Source organism: Aspergillus brasiliensis (genome assembly GCF_001889945.1).
Source record: "Aspergillus brasiliensis CBS 101740 unplaced genomic scaffold ASPBRscaffold_2, whole genome shotgun sequence".
NCBI lineage: Eukaryota > Fungi > Ascomycota > Eurotiomycetes > Eurotiales > Aspergillaceae > Aspergillus > Aspergillus brasiliensis.
The window spans coordinates 3,144,094-3,169,902 of record NW_027137443.1 but is presented as its reverse complement, the minus strand read 5'-3'; the positions used below and the strand labels follow the sequence as shown (position 1 = coordinate 3,169,902).

Below are 25,809 nucleotides of genomic sequence, written 5' to 3'. Positions count from 1 at the left end.
GTCTGGTGGACTGCGGTGGGTGATGAGTCGGCGTTCTTGATCTGTTAGTAAGGGGGGTCGGATATGGCGCGGTTGTGGAGGGTGTGTGTCGACTCAATCAGGATTAAAAGGGTTCTACTATCTGCACTTATACTGGAAGGATTGGTATCTCCATCAATTGGAAACAACATATTGACAATTATATGTTATTGAGAAAGGAGAGGGTGGTTGTGTGCAGGAATTTGAGAGTCGCAGAGTTAGAGTTAAGTGGTCGGTAGTTAGTTCGTTAGTCTATGTTGGGAAGGGCAGTTAGTGAACTAAGCAGTTAGTGTCTTCATCAACCTACGTAGTAACAGCACAGAGATATACACAGAGTACAAAGTGGTACTTTTGTACTTTGTTTTGTTTACTCTATCGAATATTATTGCAATTGTTGCTACTAATTACCCCGATGCTAAACATCACTTCTGAACTAGCTGTGTATGTAATAAGCAGTAAAAACATCAAGGCAACTGGTAGTAAGTAGCAGCATGCAAATGAAGAACGAACAACACACCACAGCATCAATGCCTACCAAAGTACATGCAATTACCTACTACCTGCCAGTCTTGACATGTAAGTTACAACGTAACTAAGTAACAGCTAGGCTGTAAAGTAAGCAACCAAATGATGGTGATGTTTCGACCCACATCCATGTCGCCGATAGATGACGTCGACGAATATATCTCTCATCGATCGGTTCGATGATCTTACTCTTCTTTACCTCAATTACTTTACGTTACTTGGATCATCACTACATATATTAATTCAATCAATGATCTTAAGCTAGTTCTCCATATTGGATAAGACTGTCATGCCATTACTGTGGTGAGTTGTGGGTTGTGGTGCGAAGTGGTGAAGTGGTTACATCAGTGATCAACGGTGGGAGAATTTGTGTCCTTACGTCCGGTATCTGTCTGCGTACTTTGTCTTACTTTGTACTGCTTAGATGGCATTGTCTATTAGTACTTGTGTTGAGGACTCCGTAGTGCCTAGAGAATATTAACATCTGTCTAATACTTAACTATTATCTATGTTGTAGTATATATACATCAGAGAATCCATGAAACTGTCAAAGAAGAACTTCAAGACAGTTGTAATACAATTGTATAACCCAAACCTTAACATCAACGTTCGATGATCACTAATAATCCCCCGACAGACAGACGCACACACGGAGAGATGGAAGGGTATCTGTTGGTCCCACGGATCCAGAAATTCCCTACCATTGGGTTCCTCGGATAGGCTAGTAGGCTAGATAGATACTCAGACTCAAATGTAGATTGTTGAATGATAATCACGATCACAGGCCCAAGCATGGACTGTGACACAACTGACTAACTAACTAGGATGGTGGAATATCTCCCCTTGCCAATTGCTCAGATTGAATCGATAGGATATTGGATAGTCCCGGGCGGAGTAAAAAAGAAACGGTAGGAAGATGGTCATTTCATGATACATGGTGACGCAAGGTGGGTTTATCGCTTGTCTCAGGATTTCGGTTCTTACTTGTTTCGTTTCACTTGTGTCTGCTGTATGTTTATCAGGCCAGTGTTGGGTGTCTGTCAGGTTGGGTAGGTTGGCACATGACTAGTTACTGATTATCTATTCTACCTACATTCATCATCACTACTAACTATGTATATCTGTCTTAGACTGTAGGTTATATCTGAGTAGGCTAGGTAGTAGTATACCGTATTCTGCGCCGAATTCCATCCGTCTCCATGGCCACCCACTGAACTGAACTGGTATGGTATGGATAGACAAGACAAGACAAGAAAAGACGCGCCAGTGGCAAAATGGGGGAGGAAGGAAGGGGAGGAGCCAGCCGGGAAACGCCCCCCTCCCTCCTTCTTCCTCCCTCGATTCCCCAGGCTTAGTTCCTTCTCTTCCTTCTTTCCCGAGTGCCCCGAAAAAAGTGATGATGTACCTTACCTGGTGGAACAATAGCCTTTCAAAACAGCGATAACCAATGATGATTTGTTGATGGTGGATGGATGGATGGCGCTGGCCCCGGTACGTACCTACAGGTGTCGAGCTGTGGATGGGCAAAATAGCTTTGCTTTGCTTTCCTGGAGCTTCCGACATAGACCGGGGGTCATCAAGTGATTGATTGATTTATTCCATTGCATTTGCAGGTGCAGAATGCAGATGCAAAGCTGTATGTGTAGCTGTCTCCTTGGAGGCTAACTATTCAGCCTGAGGCAGTAGCGTAAGAGGAATACAGGTAATGCCGGACATAGCACGTGATCTAATGTACGGGACCGGGATTTCTCGCTTGCAGACCCGAAACGGGCAAGCCGGGTGGAGCCCAGTGCAGGGAACGACGAGGATGAACGCAATCGAGAGATGCAAGTGGAATATCCCCCCCTCTCTCTTCTCGTAGGGGCTGTGTTTGAAGAATAAGAGAAGGCAATAATGGAATGGATAATCTTGTAGAGCTATATCTATAGTTTATAAATAAAGTATTCTCGACTCGATGAATTTTGGACTCGAGAAAAAGAGGGTTTTCTGGGGCCAGAATTGAGTTTACTTCTTTTCTTTTCCCCATGGTGATGACGAGAAATGGACGACAAGTCAGTACTAGGGAAAGCCGAAAGAGAGTTTCCGGGTGGAATTCCAAGGCCAGTCAAGTCAGTCTACAAAGTATGTTGGCGGGGTGGATGATGAAAGGAGTCATTCTTTTCTGGAAACGTTGATTGGAGAGACCCTCAGGAGGTCGAGATTCAGGCGATAACTCACTAACTTATTAGCGTAAAGCTGGGAAATCATAAGAATAGCAAGTTGTTGATGATCAGAGGGAGGGGAGGGAGGGAGTTGTGGGCAGCAGGTTTCGAGTCGTACTTTGGCCCAGGCGATGCAAACATTGGGCCTAGACACTGGGCTGAGTACCCGCCCTTCCCGCCTGAGAAGTGAAGAGAGAGAAACCACCATGATGGGATTGACAAGGAGGAAGATGATGGGAATAATTGATGAGAAGAAGTGTAGAGAATTTTGTCGTCTATGGTAAATAGGATGGATATACACATGTATCTAGATTTGCAGGAAATGTCACCAGAATTCAAGTGTAACTTAACTTCCCCATGGCATGTCCGTATAGCTTGTAAGCTCCTCGAGGTCGAGTCCCTTTGGAATTGGTGCCTGGGAAAGAGAAGGTGTGAAGAAAAGGGAAAATCCCACATCTGACTCTCACTCTCTCTCTGACTCTGACTCTGACTGACTGACTGATACTCTGCTGCTCTTCTGCACTTGTCTCCGCCCCTCACAAACCCAACCCAAAGTCATCCCATCCACACCACCAACGTCCAAGCAACTCAGCCAAAGCCAGCTGAAAAGAGGCGCTGACTGGCTCTGCTGCTTGCCTGAATTCGGTCAGAGGAATTCCATCCATTCCCTTTCCATCACTTCTGCTTTCCTTACCTTTCCTTCTCTTCCTCTTACTCCTCCTCTCTCCTACCCCCCCCAAAATCCAGTCCAAAGCTTTTGCTGCTGGTGCTGCCACAGACCCAACGTCGTTTTGTTGATCCATCATCCCATTCTCATTTTCCCTTCCTCTTCCTCTTCCCTTTTTCTCTTTTTTCCCTTTTTCCTTCCTTAGTCCTGCTACTTTTTTTTTTTTACCCACTTCCGCGCCTTGCCCCCTCCCTCGTCTTTTCTTCCAATCTTCTTTCTTTCCTTTCTTCATCTGTGCACCCTCCCCCTCTTGCTTGATACCCGTTTTGGTTGTAGACTTGATTTGATTCATCCTTTTCCCTCCCATTCCGATTCCAACCTCGTCCGTGGCCAGTCACCCACCACCAACAACCACTTTCTCCTCTCACCTGCGCGCCCACTTCCTGTCGGGAACGGCGACTGCAGCTCTCGACTGTCACCTTTGGTCTCTCCAATCCCGTCCGTCTTCTCTCATCCTCCGATTCTTCCTCCTCCTCCCCCTCCTCACCCACCCGTTCGCCATTCCCTCCCCTCCGGTCCTCCACACCCTCCTCTCCCCTCGATTCGTTCAAGGGGCTAGAGACTCGACCTCCCCTTGTCATGCACAAGATCTCCAATTTCACGGGCCAAGCCCGTCATGGCTGGGAGCGTATGACGCCCACCTTTGGCATGTCTCGACCGCATACCGATATGACTTCTCACTCTCTTCGTCGACCGCATGGCGCGCCGCCCATGACTCCTCCGACCGGCATCGACCCGACCGTCAACCTCTCGTTTAACGTGCCCTTCTCCTCGACTCTCGCCGGTCCCGACGTCGACGATGTCCTGCATGCCAGCCCTGGCGCCCTTCAACGTTGGACCTTCCCCGAGGGCACGTCCGAAGGCACCCCCGTCCACCAGCTTCCCGTCCACGCGAGCAATGTCGACGCCCTGCGGAGATTGTGCCGGCAAATCACGGAAAGCAGTAACGGGAGGGTCGAGGCTGCCGTAACCTCGTCGGAGCCCAAGACTGTCCCTTCGCTACAACGGCGCCCTCAGGGTTTGGCGACCAACGTCTGCATCACGGGTGATGGAGAGACGGTGCGGAAGATGCGAGCACGGGTGTTGAACGAGACCCCGATTTTGTTGGTATGTTGCTGATTCGACTTTTTCCATATTATGGTGCTTGGGATCCCGTTGTATCCGCTAACGGGGTCATGCTATAGCGATGTGCGACCGTGGACGTGGACATGCACCTGATCCTGGATGGGACCACCAAGAATATCCGAGCGAGCGTTTTGGAACATCTGGATACGCTGGCGGCTTACACTGGCACGGATATCTTCCTTCTGAGCCCGAAAATCCGCGACACGGACAGTGCGGTGGTGTCTTCTTATGGTTACGCCTCGGACAATGGACTGGATCAGCGCTTCCGGGTGTCCATCTACGGCGATATGGAGAGCGCTGAGCATGCCAAGACAAGGGTCTTGATTATGATCGATCAAATTGTGGGTTCTTCTCTTCCGACCGATCAACGGCCTGCAAACTAACTGCTACTAGCTGAAACGTCACGTGGACGCCGTGAAGCTGGAGCTGACCATGCACACCCTGGTCTGCGGCCGTACTCGCAAGAACATCAAGCTGATCGAGGCTGCCACTGGCACGGCCATTTACTTCCCGCCGCCGTTCCCCCGCATCTTCGGTTACACGCCGCCGGGTGCTCACCGTCGCAGCGAGAATGAGGTCTACATCACCGGTGATACGCAGGAGCAGATTGCACGTGCGAAGCAAAAGCTTCAGGAACTGGTCATGGGCGTGAAGATCTATGTCAAGGATGTCATTGTCAACTCGAACAAGATCGACAACATTCTGCTCGACCGTCTGGACAAGGTCCGGAAGGTGATGGAGATGAACGGCTCCTACGTTCTCTTTCCCCAGCTTGGTACGCAGCGGGGTCTTGTTCGCATCCAGGGCACTGAAGTGTTGCACGTCGAGCGCACCGTGCGGGAGATCATGGCCTTGGTATGTTTACTCTACGGTCAAACTGCCTTAGGGTTTGGACTAACGTTTGGCAGGCTGGTCAGTTCTACAGCGCATCGTGGTGGATCATTATGCCCGACCCGTCGCAAGGGGGTTTCCGGGCGCCGTCTCCCGCAGACGTCCGCACCATGCTATCTGACATTTGCAGCAACTCGGGCGCTGAAGTTAGCTTTGACAACTTGACCTTCACCATCAATGGTTCCGATGACGCTGTGAAGGCAGCGATGATGGTGATCAACCAGATTCCGTTTGTGCAACGCAGCCAATACCAGATGCGCGTGAAGATCGAACTCGCCAACGAGCACAAGGAATTCGTTAGCGGCAAGAAGAACGGAAAGATCAACAAGATCATGGGCCAGAGTGAGTTTGTCGAATTCCGCCACATGAGCCGGTATTAACGTATCCAGGCAACGTGCAAATCATCTTCGATGGTTTCAACGAGTACAATTTCTACATTGACGTGTGTGGAAATCAGTACGAGTCAACCAAGAATGGCTTGGATCTTGTTGAACAGGAAATGCCGGCGTCCATCTCGTTCCACGTGCCGGACCAGTACCACAAGCGCATCATCGGCATTGGCGGTCAGCATATCCAGCGCATCATGAAGAAATACTCGGTGTTTGTCAAGTTCTCCAACGCCATGGATCGTGGCGGTATGGGCAAGGAGGAGGACGACATCAAGGTTGACAATGTCATTTGCCGGACCCCTGCGCGTAATGCCCAGAGTCTGGACCTGGTTAAACAGGAGATCATGGACATGGTCGAGAAAGTTGTAAGTCCAAACCATTCCCAGATTGAGTGTCGTTTGCTAATTGGACAGGATGCCGAGTATGTCTCTGAACGTGTCGTCATCAATCGGTTGTATCACCGTGAACTACTTGCGCGCATTTCCGAAATCGATGAGCTCGAGAAGAAGTGGAACTGCAAGATCGAATTCCCTAGCACCGAGCTTGCCAGTGACGTCGTGACTATCTCCGGACCCGAGTACCAGGTCCCGCAGGCCGTTGACGCCTTACTGGTAAGTAGACTCTTCCTCATGCAAATAATCACGTCTAACAGCATCAGGGAATGGTTCCGGAGAGCCACGAGCTACTCTTCCAGAGCTCCGCCGAACTGCGCGAGTATTTCAAGTCGACCGAGTTCCACGACGACGTGTGTGCCAAGCTCAAGGACCAATACGAGGTCGATACCACCGTCGATACTAGTTCGGACCCTCCGGTCTCGGCTTCGGAGAGTGGCTCTTCCTCTCCCGTCTTCGGGCCGGAAGACCGGGTTGTGCTTGGTTATACTCGCAACAATGCCGGCGGACTGAAGGATGCCATTGACTTCCTGATCTCCCGACTGGTCGCTCACGGCCTCGACGCAACTACGGTCAAGGGAGCTATTCCTCGACCCAAGTCGGACTCTTTTGAAGAGTCTCTCCCCTTCTTTGACTCCAAGTTGCTGCAGCATGCGCCCGCTCCCATTGTCACCGACTCTCCCACTCGCCCCAGTTTCTCGGATGAGACCAGCGAGCGCGGGTCCATCTTCGAGAGACTGCGGAAGCCTGGCAGCATCTCTTCCTTTTCTTCGTTCATTGGCCGCAAGAATCACTCGGCCTCTCCCGGATCGTTCTTTAAACATGCGTCCAGTAACGCCTCGAAGGCGTCACTGGTCTCCATGGAGTCTCGAGACAGTGGCTACCGCAACCCATGGAATGACTCTGGCGTGAACCTTGCCGAGGACGATGTGCCTGTCCTCGGAAGTTCTCACAGCCACAGCAGCAGCAATGGCTGGCCCGCGCGCTTTGACACCAAATTTCCATTCGGTACCGCGCCAGGGGACATGACCCCCAAGCATGACCCGCGCGCTTCTTTTGACAGTGGTCGTCCTAGTACTTCCAATTCTACTTCTGGATACCCGGCCCCCATTGGGCCACCGCGTTAAAATCAATGTCAATTTGCAGCAGTATACCCCAAGAGACTTCTGTTTTTTTTTTTATTTTTTTTTCTGCTTTCTACTTTTTAGTTTCTGTTTTTCCGTTTTGATTTGTTGTCAGCGATTGTGTTTCGGATTTATTTTGATACCACAGAGTGCGAGCCAAATAAGACGTCAGGAAGTGAAAAGAAAAAGATGCAAAAAAAGCACTAGAGGGAAGAAGAATACGAGAAAGGCACTAGCATTGCATGACGGTTGTCAGGCCCTTGGCTTCCTTTCCTTCCCTGCCATATTCTCCCCTCTACATCTGGTTTTTACTCTTGCGAGATGTTCGTCGTTGATTTCATTTTTGTGCTTGGTCGTTCTTCAGCTGGGGGGGTGTAGGTGCCAAATGTGTGTGCCCTTGGGAAAGGTTTTTTATACGAGATACCAAACCGTGGAAGATGGGAAATTTTGCGTTCATACATTCCAGATATGATACCAAGTGAAACGATGGTGTACGAAGGTGTTTTTCTTGCTACAGATGTCGGTTTTGAAGTGATCATTGCAATCGCATATTTGCCTTTTTGCCTGGGATGGAATGCTTTCCCAACCCAACCCATTTAGGTCCTTTCTGCCCTGTTCTGTTTTGGTTTGTTTTCGCCTTTATTATATACCTCTATGCGTACGATATCCCAAGATCTGATAGCGCGTATTCATGAATGGGGTTGATTGTCTCGTTGCAGCTTGTCCTCGCTTCATAGGCACGTAGATGACGAACAGACTTCCTTTAGTACAATTGCAACCTGCGTGCATTGACAATCATATAGTGCTGGCAGATAACAGCCCAGCCCTACGTAGTATTGCAACCACGACTGTCCACAGACTGATTCAACTAGGTATTCCACTACTACGCTGCATTGAATGATCCAACATCTATATCATCCTATATCCCATACTATCTATCCTTCCAACATTTTCACTCAGATACATTCAACTGAAAATTCCTTTCTTCACCATCCCTATTCCCTTGGCTATGACCACTCACTTGCCATCATTACCTGATATGGCTTCCCCCTTCTACTATAAAACCTCCCTGTCTGCCTCCCCCGTTTGATCTTCTTACTTTTCTTTCCTGTACATATCTATACCTCATTATCTATCCACTCCTAAGGAAATACCCTCGTCAAACACATAGTGGACATCTTCAGTACTTAGTACATGGCTACACAGTTTACATTCAACATCTGGCACAACCGTGATTAGACCTCGCCTGGATGCAATCTATCTTGACAACTCTCACGGTCAAAAAGCGGCCGTACTCTAAGCAACCCAGTTATAGAACTCTTTTTTATCAATCTTCAAAGAAAAGAGATGCCAATATGGCCGAGACCAATACCATGATTGTCAAAAAACCAAGGCCATGGAATAGGTAAATTGGCACCGAGCCTTAGCATATAGGAAGTATAAGTATTATCACGCGATGATACTTGATATATTGATCATACTCCCCAGCCTGCAACATCTTCTAGATCCATCTTCAGTTTCTTATAGGACCAACTTATCCTATTGCAAGTGATGCGGAAGCGATAATGAGCCGCTGTCAAAGGGAAAATATCTACTTCTCTTCTCAGGACAGTGGTGCCAAGGGAACATGAGACTACAGCGTCTGAATTTGGTTCTGTTTATGTTCTGGAAATGGCCTCCAGATTGGTTGGGGTTATGCTTGAAGTCATACCGGGGATATTATGAGATGGAACTCTTGGGTAAATATCGCCAACCATCAGTTTCTTCGGAATTCCATCAGATACATACAACCCAGAAGATGGTCAATGAAAGCTACCCACGATTGGGTCAGAAGAAGAAGCTTAGCAGTTTCAACCAAGCTGTACAGATTGCTCTCTATTATCCCGGGCTTCTTCGCACTACTGCAGAAGCTATGGACGAGAACTTTCCCAATCTCTTCTTCACAATCTTGCTCACGGCTCCCTGAAGAGTGATGTACTATGGTTGAGCACTTCTAAGGGTACGAGACTAAGGCTCTCATCCGGAGTGCAAACGATAGATGTGCTCCAGGGATATATGTGGGAACAACCAGGGCCTCTGGTCAAGGTCTCACACTATACCGAGCGCGCGTATATGCATTTGATAGAAGTGCAGTTGAACAATACAGATTCGCAGCAGGCAATTAACTATCTTTTATACGATGCACAGACGCCTCCGTGGTGCATGGAACTGGGCTCATAGACACCGAGGCAGACCAAGATGAAGAAGAGGCGAGCTTTCGCTACTCCGACAGGTTCTGGGCGATGCATGTTGAGTATACGCATATGTACTAGCAAAGAGTCAGGGAAGAGACAAGAAGGAGAACAGGTTACACCCTCTGGTACGGCGTCTAACAGAATCATACCCTAACCAAAATGAAGCCCGCAAAGACACAAACCATGCTCCCCTTCAGACCTAGCTCTCTGGACTGAGTATGTGTCTAAGAGACTGGACAACACACGCATGGGGTCTTTCAATAGTGAACCCCCTTTATCACCTACTCGCTTAAAATGAAAGAGGCAAAGCGTATGCGTTGGAAGCAAAAGATGGGCTCGTTGACCAGGCTCGTCAAAGATTCTTTTCATAGATACTGGATTAAATTCAGAACAGAAGTTGATCCATTTGGAAATTATATCAGCTTGACTGGATATCTCTGGCAGAAGGGAATCCCAGCTGATACATATACACCTGGTTCGACAAGCGGTTAAATTACCCTAACGAAGGACCAAGTTAAGAGCTGGAGTATATGGTCAGGACAGGAAGGGAACTCCCAAAGTGGGCAATCGGTTGTTACTGTTCGCTATTCCTGCTGTACGGCACCACAAGTTACAATCCTGAACAACGCCCTCAACTCGATTGATAGTGGGATAGAAGTCCTAGTTACCAGCTACCATACAGGAGGAGTAGGTCTCAACCTACATAGCAACTTCTCGAGGGTGGACTTCATGGGTTTCTCCCTATCTCAATGGAGTGGGTCTGGAATACTAGGGATTTGCGCAGGGCAGCGCGAGGAACAAAAAGTCTGGATCTTATTGAATAAGAGAACGTTTGATGACTATGTGGAGGGCCCGGACATACAAAAAGTATTGCCAGAGAGTCTGTCCACAACGGAAGAGGTCTCCTGTCAACAAGTATATCAGTCCGCGTGTCTACGGATTAGTTGAGCAGAATGAATAGAAGGGACAGCGACCTTCGATAGCTGAAGATCCGCATCGATCGACTACAAGAAAGATATCAGCACCCAATGGGATACTTTGCCCACTAGAAATATCTCTCTTGGACAGATTTGCAAAGCCGGACAGGGATCAAATGATCATCATTTCTTCACCGGCTTCATAGAGCTAGTGGTGGTTACGGTCTCCCTGACTCGTCTCTGCAGAAGTATAACGACAATGCTCCTACCAATAAGAGAACCCAACTTATCTCTTATAGGGGGTTATCCCTGTATCTGATGAATGAGGTTTCTATGGCAAGATGTTGAGCAATGCAAGATCTGCAGTACCATCCTCCTACTTAAAGGTGAACGTTATGTCCTTGTTTTGACTCTTCTTACTTTCTACAAGCACAGAAGCTTCCATTAGATCGAGACGTCCTGATGGGGACTAGGAAAGTGCTGCTGCTTTGCTTACTCGAAAATGCAAATCTGAACCCTGGGATGATAGTGACGGAGTTGTCAATATTGATATAGCGCTCTAGTCTATGAACAGCGCTACTTTGTTGACTATTGAAGAATATTCAGCGCCTTATGAGAGGCGTGGGTCGCAGCGGAATGAGCTATGAACTGGAGGGTTCGGAGGGTTTGTTTCACCACCCTTTGAATCCTACCAGTCCAGATGGATGCTATCTTGTGCTGGGCACTATACACTCTGGACTCTTCATGGTGATACAATATTGAGGCATCAAGGACCTAGCAGGTACTGTATAGTACGTTGATTATTCCCGGTATGATGAACCTTCTCAGACCACCATACTGCCAGCGATCAGACATTGAACTGGACGAACCTGCCTTTGATGGTTCTGTTTATGCATTGACCATAACCAACAAAATTTACACAGCTTGATCAACTTAAGAAAAATGAGTCAAAGGTTATCACCACCTGTTACTTCAGTACTATATTTGGTTCTTCCATAGGAACCGCGCACCGGAATTTCTCCTGGAGGCGACCGTCACCTAGAAGTGAGATATTCGAGCCACTAGCAATCCGTTCCATCCCCTGCAGTTTGACCCTACGTGGGGGCTAATATAGGAAATAGCAAGAATAGCTCAAATCTTATTTCCCTAGGCTTGCTCTGTTGACTTAATCTTTGTTTCTGTGAACCAGAAGCCCCCTTTCTGTCTTCTCTACTGTCCACATCATGCTCACCCTAAAGGAAGCCGTCGATAAACCGGCTTGCCCTCTCTGAAGACGCCGCAGATCTCACAAATGACGCCCTGAGCACAGCGGCAGGCGTTTTCCTCTTACGAAAGGACTTGCAGGGGCTTGGATATTTACGCGAACTTGTGTCGCACATACACTCTTTGTAGTTGACTTTGCTTTCTTTAGCTTGAAACACGATGAAATGACACAAATTAGAGCTCCCGCATAAATATCGATAGTGTATGGTGCTTATGAAGTCCAGACTGGAGCAAATGAAGAAGAGAGAGGTGGTTGTAGTTGTAGGTTAGTTGCATGGTGAAGGAAGAAGAGTGAACTATGTTATAGAAAGCTGAGTGGTTGGCAGTGATGCGATGGTAATCTTCAGGAATAGTGAGGGCAGTACGTTCTTAATGACGTTGGATTAACGAATGTCGGATTTTCAACTGTTCACTTTGAATTCAGGTGTAGCTAACCCTAATCTCACGGCCCATTGTAAATTCATCATCCATAGGAGACAGGCAGATTACCTACTACTTTAAGCCGTCGTGTCGATCATGTACATTAGACCCATCATATTTGTTATTAATCCCTCATAAGATTTGGACACTATAATCACTAACATACCAACTCATTAGGCATATTTTCTCATCAAGTAATACTAGTATATATAGAGTAACAACGGCTTGCCCGTAACAAGTCGTTGATTCCCGAGGCCATGAAAAAGACATATTCGCTTATAGAAATAGCAGGTGTAGACATTTCAGACTCAATCATGCTACTGAAAAAATAAAGTAGAACGTAGGAACAGGTGGTGATTGTATGCATTTTGGATGGAGGTCCCCCCTTGCCGCCAGCGCCCGGACTAAAGTAGGCCTGACGGCCCATCTTCCTCCTCGATACCATCCGAAGGATCTCATCTCGGCAGATAGTTGAGAATACAGCATATCCGAAGCATCATAGGGGTCCTAAGTACTGCAAAAAAAAAATAGCAAAGCAACAAATACCACAACGGTCTGTCTAACTATACGGCAATGACCACCCGGAAGTGCGACTCACAGACGTGTGTCTTGCTCGATCCGCTAGTTGACTAATATGAAAGGTCATTGTGAATGATGTATAAGAGATAAATGGAAACCTCGAGGTTGAGTCGGAGTGTTCTGCTGAGTGCTGGGAAAAGCATCCGTAAGATTCTTCTGCAGTCATCAAGGCTGAATAACTATCTTCATACCCGACCCTTGTGCTGCATCGTTATAAACGTAAAGACAATAGAATCAGTGAGTACGCCGTAAGCAATGCTACTAGTAACCTCCTTCCGTCTTTTGATACGGGCGGTATGTATCTTTGTATAATCAAACGTAGGGTTGCTCTCCTTAGAAACTCACTCATATAAGAGAAACCAACTGAGGAAGGCCGGACCCAACAACTGCCTCCACGGCATTTCACCTCAACTCAGTTGCGGCATCCTTATACCATAGTGACCTGAAATTCTAGCCTCGACAGAGCCGGTGCATTGGTTTGTCATAGATGATAGAAGGAGACCCAGTTAGAATGCTTAAATCCACGTACATCCGCAGTAGATCCTTTCATGTTTGTTTTATGTTGGAGCGCAATGGGTGTACTGTAGTAGCAGGGCCGCCGAACGGGGAGTGACGCTTTTCGTATGTATCTGAAGCGCCAGAGCTTCCGTGACTATAGCGCTGTGGTCAGTTATACGTGACTTTCAGACGTATGGTACCATCCCTCTGACCAGCATTTGCAATCGCAGGCTTGCCATTCCACATAACTTCATATATGGCCCTCGCTTTGTTTATTTGCATGCCCATGCGCTGTCCTGAGCGTAGAAAGCGTCCCCTGACAAGTGATATAGCGGGCCCCCACCGCACAAGAGGAATTACCGCAGAGTGCTGCTAACATCAGTCTGATCTTCTTAATGACTTTATTTCGTTCAACCTCGCAAGGCAGACTAGTCATAGGGTCGCCGGCTGACGAGACGTGGGACAAAATCGTAGAGGGGATATATCTCCATCTGTTATCCTTCGGTCTAGTCTGGCTTCGCGCTCAAGAATTTGAAAGAGCGAGTCTGGTCAATTCTTTCGATGGGAGATGCTATCTACTCTTGACTTCTGGTCGATCTTCAGATAATCTCATTCATAGCTATCGGTGGCTATTCCGTAGACAGACACGTCCAGCCTCTTGGCCTGGCAATCTCGTCATCTACCTTCGGGGCCATTCGACAATGGCAGTGCGGACTGTGAGCAGTCCCTTAGAAGTTTTCGGGGGCCCCAAGTTCTCTCGGCATGACTTGGTACAATTGTCAAAGATCAGATCTCCGCGGTATTGGTACAACCGAGGGCATGGTGCCTTCAAGATCTGCTTGATTGATAAGTCCCATCATGCATCAACATCACTTAATCTCGGTGAGTGTTATATCATATTCGCGCGATAATACTGATAATACCCATATACGCCAAAGCCTGGTACCAATCCACCTCTCCCATGGCCTTCTTAGCTTCGACAATTATAGTATTGGTTGGTCTCTGCCATATCGGCGTCCACATTGTACCAGAACGAATAATCGGTTCTGCCCTGCAGGAGGCACAGGAGGCACAGGGCCTTATCATAAAACCACTCGAACTTCAAACCTCTTCTCAAATTGGAGATGCATTGACTTGTAAGATCCCTTTGACGAAGGAAGTCCTATGACTGCAGCTGCTTCTTAGCTGCGAGAGTCGTTAATAAGATGGCATCAAGCCGAGTTCTTATGAAAGCTTCATTCTGATTGGAGTTTCCAACAGCGAGTGAGTAATCAGTTGGTCAGTAATAGTCACTATTAGGAAGAGATCTGTCTTAGATAGTCTGGGATAGCCTTCCTCTCACTGGGTTGAAGTATCCAGAATCTGTCATTTTCTGTCATTCGCTCCAAATCGAAGGTTTTTCATCACCTCTCGATTTCACATACTAATATGGGATTCTTTAGTCTGTGCGTTAATCCTATTATTTACCATATGCCAATGTCTGATTATACCCAATTGTGTCGTCCGCTTTGGCCTCCACAATGATTGTATTCGTTTCTGCTATGTGCTGGCTGTTCCCTATGCCAGAACTTGTAACTTGTCTTTTTTTCGATTTCGGGCCTGTCAAATGTCCAGGGGTATCTTAGAGCCCTTTTTCGAACTGGAGGTGTACTGATTGAATTAGTTCATTCATACGGCGATGAATGATCTACCACTTCGTTGTCGAGATTAAACGCTTCCAGCTTTTAGTCCGCGATTTGAGTTCTCATAGTTACTAACAGGACTGTAGTCATTTGTTTCGATGTATCTCATAAACCATTGTGGGGAGAATGTTCCAATCTGCTCGGACGGAGAAGGCAGCACTCCATTGTGCCGTGTTACGGTTCCTGAGACTGTATGCTTCATTTCATGTGGATTCTCAGACTGTTAATTTGTTTAGCCGGTAACGATGTGTAAATGTCACTCATTCATGCCCGTATCTGGGCGGATTTGTAGTATTTTGGCTTCAATTGGAGGACGCAGTGTAACTATCAAGTTAACCTTCCCTGTGGCGCGACATTAGCAGCTAACACCAGACAACGTATTTTCTTGATGATTGGCAGAGTGAAACTGTGCGTACCGTAATCAATGACGATAAAACCATCGCCCAGAGTCTGGTTGGTTTTCATCTCTCACCTATCTCAGCAGCGTCGGGGTCCTTCGGTCCTCCACGGATAGTTCATCCTCTGCTAATACTAGCAAGACAGAGCAGAGCAGTATGGTGCCAGTCCTACGGCATCCACGCTGAGTCTCGGATGGAGCAGCTAATACCATCTGTCTCTGATCATGATGTGATCGATTGGGGAGTATTGCCTCTTCAGCCGATTTGCTCCGAGCACAGTTCGACCTCTCTTCAATTGTTTGTCCAACGTCGGGCCTTTCGCTTTCATTATTGCCCATGATCTATTCATGGGCTTGCATCTTTATCCAGAGAGCTCAATTGGTGCTCTCACACCTATAATATTGATAGGCGTAAAGTTAGTGGCATCTATGGAATCGATCTGTCTGAATGTCTGTCTGACTGGCTTCACTTGTATGTATATTGAAGGGGAGAACTTGAGAATTCTGGAACAGTCTGAATGAGAGTCTCCACCGGAATGTATCTCAATGGCAGATTGGTTTCCGGGAGACATTCTTCCTCTTTCGGTTTCTTTTCCGTGGGTAGTATTCGGTCTCTGGTTATATCATTGAGGGCTTTTGTTTGTCTATCGTGGATAGTGCCAGTTAGGGTTTCTCTTATCGATAGTATATCATCTTTCATGCTCTTATATGATGATATAGTATTAGATATGATAATATGTGTGGAGTATCCCGTTAGATAAGATAATGATTTCATTAAGATAGAAGAAATGATAGGAAAGCCAGGACTGATGCTGATAGCGACAGGAAGAAGAGAGAGGAAGGGAAGGAGTTGAGGATCTACGGGGAGGGACGGGGGGGTTTATATAGCCAGGAACGGATCTAACAGGTGAATCATAGGATTCAATAGGATGGAGTAGGTGAAGTAGTATCTTAACTGGGAAAGGATGTAGATTGAAGGAGCCAGGGGTGTAATTCAATAGGTGTAGTGACTGTGGTAGTCCGGTTGGATTTGGAGTGATTGCTGGGGGGCATTGCAGGGAGATATAGTGTGGAGGATTGCATCTGATAATCTTTTATCTTACTCTATCATACTACGGTATCTGCCACCTCCACGTAGAATATATACTATGCTACTAGTAGTATCACCGTTCTGTACTTCTCTCCAATAGTAGTACCATCTCCCTGCCAGATAAACATCAATATCGACTGCACAACCTCTAACCTCATCCATCAACATGAAGTTACTACTCTCCCCACATGCAAAATCAATCAATCCTATCTTCGTGTCCTAAGATTATAACCCGACGGACCTGCCCGGACTTAACGCCCTATACCCGGATCAGGTGGGTCTTCGCCACCAACTCGGCTACTCAAGCAGTACACTTTGCGGGAGAACAAGTCATGGCAGACTCTTGATTACCTATGTAGATGAGGAGATTGGAGGATAGACGTCTTTTGAAAAGTATGGGTCCTCGGGATAGTTCAGACTTGCACTCATAGGTTACTCGGTACTCAGTCGGGACATAGTGCCGAGTATATAATATAAATATGAACCTTTCCGCGGAGCTGAAGGTGTGATCGTTTTTATTGAGATTGGTGATATCTTATTATTATTTCGGAGCCTGTATATATTTCGTGTCGCTATCAGGTTCGACATATCGCATCGTCTACACATCTACTGTATACAACTACAACATACAGCTACAATGCAGTCGTTTACACTCCCCCTCCCGAACAATGCTACGGTGGCGGGCATACACTCGATCCCAGACCCGACCGCATCTCTTCGCCATCGTCCACTGATTGTTGCTTTGCACGGTGGAACCTACGACTGCCATTACTTCGATGGCACGCCAGACTGTTCTGCCTCCAGAGCGAGTATCGCTTTTGGCGTCCCGTTCGTATCAATTGACCGACCTTGCTTTGGAGGAACCAGCTCCTTTCTACCAATCCCGGAGGGATCGAACTTCAACCAAGAAACCGGGCGCTGGTTGCATCGGTATATCCTTCCTGCCCTATGGTCCAAGTTTGGCAATGGCTGTAATTGTATTGTCCTCCTCTGCCATAGCCTTGGAGTAATGGGAGGTATCGTGGCTGCGGCGATGCATGCACAAGACGAGAAGCCTCTATATCCGCTCGGAGGATTGATTGCCAGCGGAATGGGCGACAAGCCTTCTCCATCGGCAAACAATTCTCCTCCACCTGTGTATGAGAAGGTCGGCTCGGATCATGTTCTGATGCCTGTGGGTGTCAAGAACCAAGTGATGTTCAGGCCGGGAACGTGCAGTCCAGAAGTTCTGGCTCATAGCGACCGCCTAAATGCAGCAACTGCGGTTATGGAGTTACAGCAATATCCAACGATTTGGCTCCCTACATGGCGAGAAGATTGGGCCAAGCATGTCGTAGCACCGATTATGTTCGCGCTCGTGGAGAATGATGTTTTCTTCGAGGCAACCGAGGAGGAAATCAGAAATTGCACGTCAGCATTCGAAAACAGCGTCCGGGTTGATGGCAGTCTGATCAGAGGTGCACCTCACTGCATGGAACTGAGTTACTGGTCGCAAGGGTGGTACGCCCGTTGTTTCGGGTTTGCGCTGGAATGCTCTGTCAGTTTTTCTGCGAATCGAGAAGTTACACAGTAAGCTTAGACAATAACCAAGACCGAAATGATAGCCACATCGCGCTATATCTCAAGCACAGCAACAATCCCGGGAACCCCCTGTTTAGGTAGTAGATATGCAACTGTGCAGGAATACACTGCATGAGCGCATTGCCCTGACTCGGTCATTCACAAATCCCGCAAAAGCCGCAGGAAAAGACAGCTGAATCTGACATGAGTCGGATGATTGGGCACAGCGGCCACAGCCGCTCATGCAAGGGACACTTCTACGCTGTTCTTGTTGGTACTTGCCAACGTAAGAGAAATTCTACCTCTGTTCATATAGCGGCTGCCTCACCACCTTGCGCTTAATGAGGCAATTAATGGGGCCAAGAGAAAACGTAAGAGTCAGCTGGTGACTGGTGCGTGGGATGCCAGTAGGATGAAACCAGACAAACACCGTGTCTGTATCTGAGAGACTCGATAGGATTACCTTGCATTAGGCGAGGGGCTCCTGGTCATGTAGGTTGCCTTTGCACTGCCCGACGCCAATTTTTAGTGCGAGATACGTGACGTGCGCAGCAGTATATGCAGCATTAGCCTATTCACCAGGATCCATGGTCCCATTATGCACACGCGGTTCGCGGGAGAGCATAAGAACACCCGTCGAACGAGCCAGAAGGCTTGGGATGATCCAATCCGTATGCAGGCCGATCACCCAAGGGTCTGATGCCCGGTATCATCACCCGGGATAGGCCAGAGTGCCTTCACCAGCTGCTCCATGCTACCAACCTACTAAATGCCTCAGCACCAGAACCCAGCTCAGGGGTCAACTTATGATGCGTTCATTTGAGCCTTCGTGTTTCAAGTTGGACCCGCCAATGAAAAAGCTGAGAGCTGCGTCAGTTGGTCGGCATCATATACCTTGATCGCCGGAGACAAGAAGGGGGCACCGTCTGACCACCATTCTGCGCGTTCTCGCCAAGGGAGCTCGCAACGGGAAGACCGGATCCACGAACCGGATGAGGCCTTGAATGCTGATTTAGGTGCCTCGGCGCACCACGGTGGCCAACCGTGGCTACCAGCTAGCTTCACCAACGCTAAATGACGAAGGATCAGAGCAATCGGTCACCATGAGCGCCACCAACGGACCCTGCAGTAGCTAGAGGTAATCCAAACGAGCAGATATTGCAGGATCGATAGAACTAGGGGCAGCCTTTGATTTGGATCAGCAGGACTATCTATCTCGCGAGTCGCGAGACCTCAGGGTATGATGAAGTGACGAAATGCTGAGACAAGAGTAATAGTCAGAGGAGTGTGGTATAGGGGGATGTTGCTGCCATCAAGAAGCCCCCAAGCAGGCACGGGCTCGATGCTCGAATGTCATTGGCTCCCCTGAACACAGTAGAACCGTCCCGAGTAGGCAAGTCCGGGGCCGAGTGACAAGAGACCTTGACCCGGTCGTTTCTAGGTATCGTTGCCTGGGAGCGACACACGAGCTGGCATCGGATATGACCGCCTGGAACACAGCAGATGAAGGGAGGTCAGCCATAGCATTCCGTCAGTGTCCGAGAGCGAGAGCAGAAAGCGAGACCCACGTTTCTCGTGGTCGACACAGAGCCACGTACCAGAGATTCAACTCCGCACGGGATAGATACGGCATAATCAGCGACCATGTGGGATACCATCCGACACGTCCGTCCACCACTGATACGCCTGGACCATATGGAACCAGTAACCACACTATGTGACTATACGGAGGACAATATCCAGAGGAGTGGACACTGGACAGATTGCGGGCGCCGTTGATTAGAGTTTCAGACGAGATGTGGTAGGTTGGCGACACCGGACCGGTGGTTATCAACAAGCAGCAGGACGGTGTCCCGCAACGTGATCGCTAGACGCACTCCCACTGGCTGATGGATGCGTCTAAGCGCCAAGATCCCCCTCGGTTTTAAGCAACTAATCTTAGGAGATCGGCTAGTAGACTAAGGTGTCGACATGCATCTCCCATGTCTCTCTGCCGCACCAACATCCCAGCATGGGTACGTAGGTAGTGGTATCTAGATCGGTCATGACAAACGACCGTCGGTCGTTCCGTCCGGCACCGTACTTCCCCCCTTAATGTGTCTTTCGAAAACGGAGGAACAAGATTTGCGACACTATGGAATTTTGACTCGAGAGATCTGTCAGAATACACAGTAGTTAGTGATGCAAGGGAGAGGCTGACAAGTCAACGAATTCGATACTGAGTATGGACTATGGAGAGAAAGCGGCAGAATGGGACGTGCGTACTAAGTAGTGGACTAAGAGGAAATAGGCAGTGGTCGTGTGAGGTTCTCCCAAAGTCAAACCGTCAATGATGAGAACCCCTCATTCTCCATGTCAGCCAAAGAAAAAATAGTCTCCCCCACCTCATGATCGTATGAAGCAGAGCGGTTACTCCGCAGGGCTACCCGTGTGTAGCGTAGAAACTGCTCGAGTTGTTGGCTGTGACTGGGACTGACTGCGATGCTCACTTGGCCTCCTTCCCTTCCTGGCAACCAGCCAGCGTGGAGAGACCAGAGAGAAAAAGACCAGCTTATGCCTGCTTATGCTGTTTCGCTGCCACCCCAGCAGCCGAATGCGGCCCTGCTGTCAGTTGATTGGTGCGGGTGGAGTCGAGGGTCTTTGATTCTAGAAGGCGGTGTCAGTCGATCCGGCGGGATTCGGTGGGATTCTGCCACCACGTGCGCCGTTGATTGGCCGGCGGCAGAAGTTCGCGTCCGGAAGATCCCCGCCGACTTAATCATCGCACTAAAACTCTCAAGTGTCGTTTCCTACCTACTTTAGTTCCGCCGCCACTCCACCCGATGTGGGCGGCATTAAAAAAGTGCAGCATCCATTGGAGTCGTTGACGACTAAGGTCAATTAGGCAATGAACCACGAGATCTCCAACACTGCCAGTACGGTAAGGGGAGAGTAAGAATGATGTTGTGATCATGTGTTCATAGATTCTGAAGAAGGAAAAGAAGAAGAAGCTCACCTCTGCATTCTGCAGTGCAACCATCCATCCAATCCCCCGGGTGTGCTCTGTGTGTGTGCTGTCGTGGTATGAACCTAGAAGCAAAAAGCAAAAGAAGAAAAAAAAATAAAATTATACTTTCGAGGCTCGTGGGAAGTCTCACCCGCTTCTAGGGTTGCTTGGCCCTGCACTTGAGATGTGGTTCTGGGCGATGGGGCAAGACTTGCCAATGCCTGCCATTCACCACTGACACGGCAGCCTCGACTTCGGAGTCCCAGTGGAACCCGCCACACTACGTTGGATCTTCTCCGCTACCCAGTCCTGCTTTGGCTTATCACGTTCCACCATTCGGACATGTGCCTGGAGCACGCTGGTGGGCTGGTTCTGGTCCTTGGCCTGCCCAGAGATTTCTTTTGCCGTCACCCTCCGAATATAAGTTTCGACGGCTGGCCTGCGTCCGAACTTGGCCTGCATCGTGTGTGACGCCTTCATCACGGTCAATCCGAGCTTGCTCTCTCTTCCTCCCCCCCCCTCTCCTCTCTTGGAGATCACTTTCAACGGACGTTAACAGCTCTCCTCTCGCGTCCACACCCCTCTCTCTGTCGTCAATTGCCCCGGACCGTCGCATCACCTGTCGACTGGTCCTTCCGACGACGCCACCATGACCGACTTCGGCCTACGCGCTCCTCATGGGCCCGACATGTCGGGAACCCATAACCCTCTCGAGGATATGGATATTCACGAGAAGGGTGCCTTTGACGCCCTCATTCGCCCCGAGGATAGCTACACCCCCGATGGCACGTATTGGGCCGACTTGCCGATCCTGAAGCGGATCAAGTTCGTCGGTTCCTACGACGCCGCAGAAGCCAAGCGTGAACTCAGTTCGATCTGGCAGATGACCAAGGAAGATCCTCTCTCGCCCATCTCGTATTATTTCCGAAATATGGTTCTTCCTGGTGCTGGTCTGGGTCTTGAAGGGTACGTATTCGTCTAGCCACCGATTTTCGGAGACGCGTTATACTCACATTTTTCCCCTCTCTAGTTACGTTTTGTTCTCCATCGGAAACATCAAGCCACTGTTCGAAGCCTCTTTTAAGTCCTGCTGGGATGATCATACGGTTTGCAACAAACAATGGATCAACGCGGTCGATTATCTCGAGATCGTCGGTATTATCTTTGGCCAGATCTTGGTCGGAATTGTCGGTGACTGGTAAGTTCTCAATTCATAGAGAATCCATCGCTGGCAATCATGGCTAATTCGTCTTCAGGCTCGGTCGTCGCTGGGGTCTTATCCAGGACGCTGCCATCATGTTGCTGGGTTTGGTGATGCTTACCGCTGCTTGGGGTGTCACTGAGAACGGCTGGGTTATCTGCTACGCTTGGTCATTGTTCGTCTACGGTATTGGTGTCGGTAAGTATCACTGAGTCAAGAAGATTATCGTGCGTCTCACTAACAGAATGATGCTAGGTGGTGAATATCCCATGACTGCCACTAGTGGTATGGAAAACGCTGTCGGCTCCGGAAAAGTCTCGACCAAGGAGGACCGCCTCCACCGTGGTCGCAAGGTTACCAGCGCTTTCTTGATGCAGGGTTGGGGTCAATTCTTCAACCAGGCCATCCTGATCATTCTCCTGCTTATCTTCCACCACGGCAGTGGTAACCCGCCTTACTCGTCGGTGGCTACGCAGTGGACCTACCGCATTTCTTTCGCCATTCCCGCCGTCGGCACCTTGTGGCTTGTGTACTACCGTGCCTATCACATGAAGGCCGCCAGCAAGCAGCTTGCTGCGGCTAAGAAGAAGGCTTCGGTTACTGGATACGATGTCAACTCCTTGAAGCTGACTTTCCGTTATTTCGGTTTCCGCATCATCGCTACCGCCGGTGGCTGGTTCGCCAACGATGTCTTCTTCTACGGAAACAAGCTTTTCAGTTCCGAGTTTATCAAGGTTCTTAGCCCTGGAAGCACGTCTATCATGCCAACATGGCTCTGGAGTTTGTGCAATATCGGAGTGTCATTGGCTGGTTACTACTGTGCCTCTTTCCTTGTTGACAACAAGCTCTACGGCCGTAAGTGGATGCAGATGATTGGTTTCCTCATGTGCTTCATCCTCTTCGTCGTCCCGGCTTTCCACTACGAATACTACACTCGTCCTGAGAACATCCACGCTTTCCAGGCGATGTACTTCCTGAGTTCCTTCTTCAACCAATTTGGACCCAACTCTGTCACTTTCCTGGTGGCTGCCGAGGTGTTCCCAACTCCCATCCGTGCGACGGCTCACGGTCTCTCTGCCGCTTGCGGTAAGAGCGGTGCGCTCCTGGCCTCTGTCTTGTACAACTACATCGACACTCAAACCAAGTTCTACGTCGTGCCTTGGTTCGGTCTGGGTGGCATGGTCCTGACTCTGCTGTTCTTGCCCGATACTACCGGTCTTGATCTGAAGGAGCAGGAGCGTCGCTGGCAGTACATCCGCGATGGTCGCGAGCAGGATTACCATGGCCCGGCTATCCACTCCAAGCACCTTTCCCTCTGGGAGCGTATTACGGGCGTCGGCAAGAACTACGACGCTGAACTCGACTACAAGCAGAAGGTCGAGGAATACCGTGCCGAGTGGGAGGCTGCCATGACCGCCAAGATCTCCGAGAACGAGAAGAGCGAGGACTTCGTGCAGGACACGGATGACTCCCTCCTCGAGGGCCATGTCCATGCCTACTTCCACCGCACCAGTCCCATGTTCCGCCCGATGGAGCAGACTGCCACCAAGACGGATAACTTCGCGCTCCCTCCAGCGGCGCAAGATTCGTCAACGGAATCATTTAACGAAAAGTCCGAACTATAGACTGGCGTTCTTCTTTTCTTTCTTCTTTTTTTGGGTGTTCTCTCATATTGGAAAGCGAGCATGTGTGATTGATTGGATGTGGCACGTCAGATTTTGGATGATGACCCGCATTCCATTTTTACATTTCTTAGTACATTGTTTTTATTGTCAGCTGTCGAGCGAGAGATGTCTTCACTCCTTTCGTCTTGCACTCAATACCCAGGTACATAAATGGCTACCCGTTAGTATATAGACCTTGATTAATATCATATACCCATGATGAAATGATGGATGCATCATTGATGAGCTTTTTTCCACACATACCACATATCCCCGCCTTCCATGCATCCATTCCAAACAAACATTGCCCATGGATCAACGCGTAGTACTACCTCATGTAACCTTGATAGTTGTTACATCACGATCGTGACACCTGAGATCTCCCAACGCAACGCGCCGCGCCCCACCCCGCATGCACTTTTTTCTGCCCGCCGGGCATCCCACCACATTCTCCTAAAGAGGTAGGCGATAAGAAAAGCGGTGTCGTATCTCCATCCTTTCCCCCTCACATCAATAACAACTGCATTAGATATATCATCTCATTCACTTTCAATCTTCATCACAATAGATCACTCAAATTTACTTCAATCCCCCTCTTACCATCTAGACCCAATTATCTTCGAAACCCCGCCCCACCAATTCCATCCATCCTTCTAACAAAACACAATCAACCATCCAGACACACCTACCACCATCTATCCACCAAACAGATACAACACAGAAAGAAGAAGAAGAAGAAAATACCATGCCCCTCTACGCCTTCGGCTCCAACGGCTCAGGCCAACTCGGCCTCGCGCATACAGATGACGTCTCCGTCCCGACGAGATGTCTTTTCAATGATGATGATGACCACACCTCATCCTCCTCTCAATCAAATACAGCAGCTACAATATCCCGTATCGCAGCCGGTGGGAACCATACTCTTGTGCTATTCTCAGATGGGAGGGTATATGCGGCGGGGTGGAATGAGGATGGGCGGTGTGGGGGGAGAGTACCTCCGGGGAATAACGGGGAAGAAAAAGAGGTGGTGAGGTTTCGGCGGGTTATTGTTGATAATAACATCCATGGTGGGAATGATGGGGAGGAGAAGTTCACAAATGTGTCCGCTACTTGGGAAGCGACGTTCTTGGTCTCTGGGAGGAAAGTGTATGTTATGGGGACTGGGGGGAAGGGGGAGTTGGGGCTTGGGGAGGGGAGGACTAAGGCCAAGGCTAAGGTAGGAGGGAGAGGAGGAGGAGTGGAGTGCATTGAGTTCGAGGAGAAAATCATCGGAATAGCGAGCGGGATGGGTCATACGGTTGTTGTGCTTGAGGGCGGTCAGGTATATGGATGGGGAGGAGGGAGAAAAGGTCAGCTGGGTGCGAAGGGAAAGGAATCCAAGATTGTGTGGGAGCCTGTTAGGATTGATATTGAGGAGGAGATCGGGTTCCGGGCGACGGGGGCGGCGTGTGGCAGGGAGTTTACGGTTGTGGTTGGGGATAAGGCAAAAGGGGAGTTCGTTGTGTTGGGGTCGCCCGGGGATAAATGGGGAGTTATGTCTGGGGTGAAGAAGCCTGTTGGCGGTTTTCAGGGTATACAGACTAGTTGGCATGGGATTTATGTACATTGTTCGGATCGGAGGGTTGTGAGCTGGGGGAGGAATGATCGTGGGCAACTGCCGCCGGAAGAGATGGGGGTGGTGAAGGGGTTGGCGGTGGGCAGTGAGCATGTGCTTGCTCTTGTTGATGAGAAGACGGTTGTGGCTTGTGGTTGGGGCGAGCATGGTAATTGTGGTCCTGTTACTGATGCTCAGGGGAATGTAAAGGGTGTGTGCAGCCAGGTCCCTTTGCCGGATGGCGTTGGGGACGTTGTTGGGCTCGGTGCTGGGTGTGCGACGAGTTGGGTGATTACTCGGAATTGAGACCATGGAGGTAGTCCTGCTGAGAA

General features: G+C 49.0%; 5 protein-coding genes across 5 annotated transcripts; 4 read left to right on the top strand and 1 right to left on the bottom strand.

Moving 5' to 3' along the window:
- Positions 1 to 2,888: 2,888 nt before the first annotated feature.
- On the bottom strand, positions 2,889 to 3,914 carry ASPBRDRAFT_411326 (uncharacterized protein). Its single transcript, XM_067624496.1, has 2 exons — positions 3,439 to 3,914; positions 2,889 to 3,380 (listed from the first exon to the last, which is right to left on the bottom strand). The coding sequence occupies exons 1-2, from the start codon at positions 3,776 to 3,778 to the stop codon at positions 3,208 to 3,210; spliced, it is 513 nt and encodes a 170-aa protein (XP_067483745.1). The 5' UTR covers positions 3,779 to 3,914; the 3' UTR covers positions 2,889 to 3,207.
- A 136-nt stretch (positions 3,915 to 4,050) lies between these two features.
- ASPBRDRAFT_192632 (KH domain protein) lies at positions 4,051 to 7,395 on the top strand (the record flags this gene model as incomplete). Its single annotated transcript, XM_067620508.1, has 7 exons — positions 4,051 to 4,578; positions 4,656 to 4,937; positions 4,990 to 5,451; positions 5,505 to 5,829; positions 5,877 to 6,241; positions 6,290 to 6,487; positions 6,535 to 7,395. The coding sequence occupies 7 exons, from the start codon at positions 4,051 to 4,053 to the stop codon at positions 7,393 to 7,395; spliced, it is 3,021 nt and encodes a 1,006-aa protein (XP_067483744.1).
- A 6,609-nt stretch (positions 7,396 to 14,004) lies between these two features.
- ASPBRDRAFT_204105 (uncharacterized protein) lies at positions 14,005 to 18,103 on the top strand (the record flags this gene model as incomplete). Its single annotated transcript, XM_067621692.1, has 2 exons — positions 14,005 to 14,185; positions 17,105 to 18,103. The coding sequence occupies 2 exons, from the start codon at positions 14,005 to 14,007 to the stop codon at positions 18,043 to 18,045; spliced, it is 1,122 nt and encodes a 373-aa protein (XP_067483743.1). The 3' UTR covers positions 18,046 to 18,103.
- A 3,564-nt stretch (positions 18,104 to 21,667) lies between these two features.
- On the top strand, positions 21,668 to 23,844 carry ASPBRDRAFT_116770 (putative MFS phosphate transporter; the record flags this gene model as incomplete). Its single annotated transcript, XM_067617014.1, has 4 exons — positions 21,668 to 21,984; positions 22,049 to 22,216; positions 22,275 to 22,417; positions 22,475 to 23,844. 4 exons carry the CDS (start codon positions 21,668 to 21,670, stop codon positions 23,842 to 23,844), a joined length of 1,998 nt encoding a protein of 665 aa, XP_067483742.1.
- A 784-nt stretch (positions 23,845 to 24,628) lies between these two features.
- ASPBRDRAFT_52093 (uncharacterized protein) lies at positions 24,629 to 25,783 on the top strand (the record flags this gene model as incomplete). Its single annotated transcript, XM_067626847.1, has 1 exon — positions 24,629 to 25,783. One exon carries the CDS (start codon positions 24,629 to 24,631, stop codon positions 25,781 to 25,783), a length of 1,155 nt encoding a protein of 384 aa, XP_067483741.1.
- Positions 25,784 to 25,809: the final 26 nt, after the last annotated feature.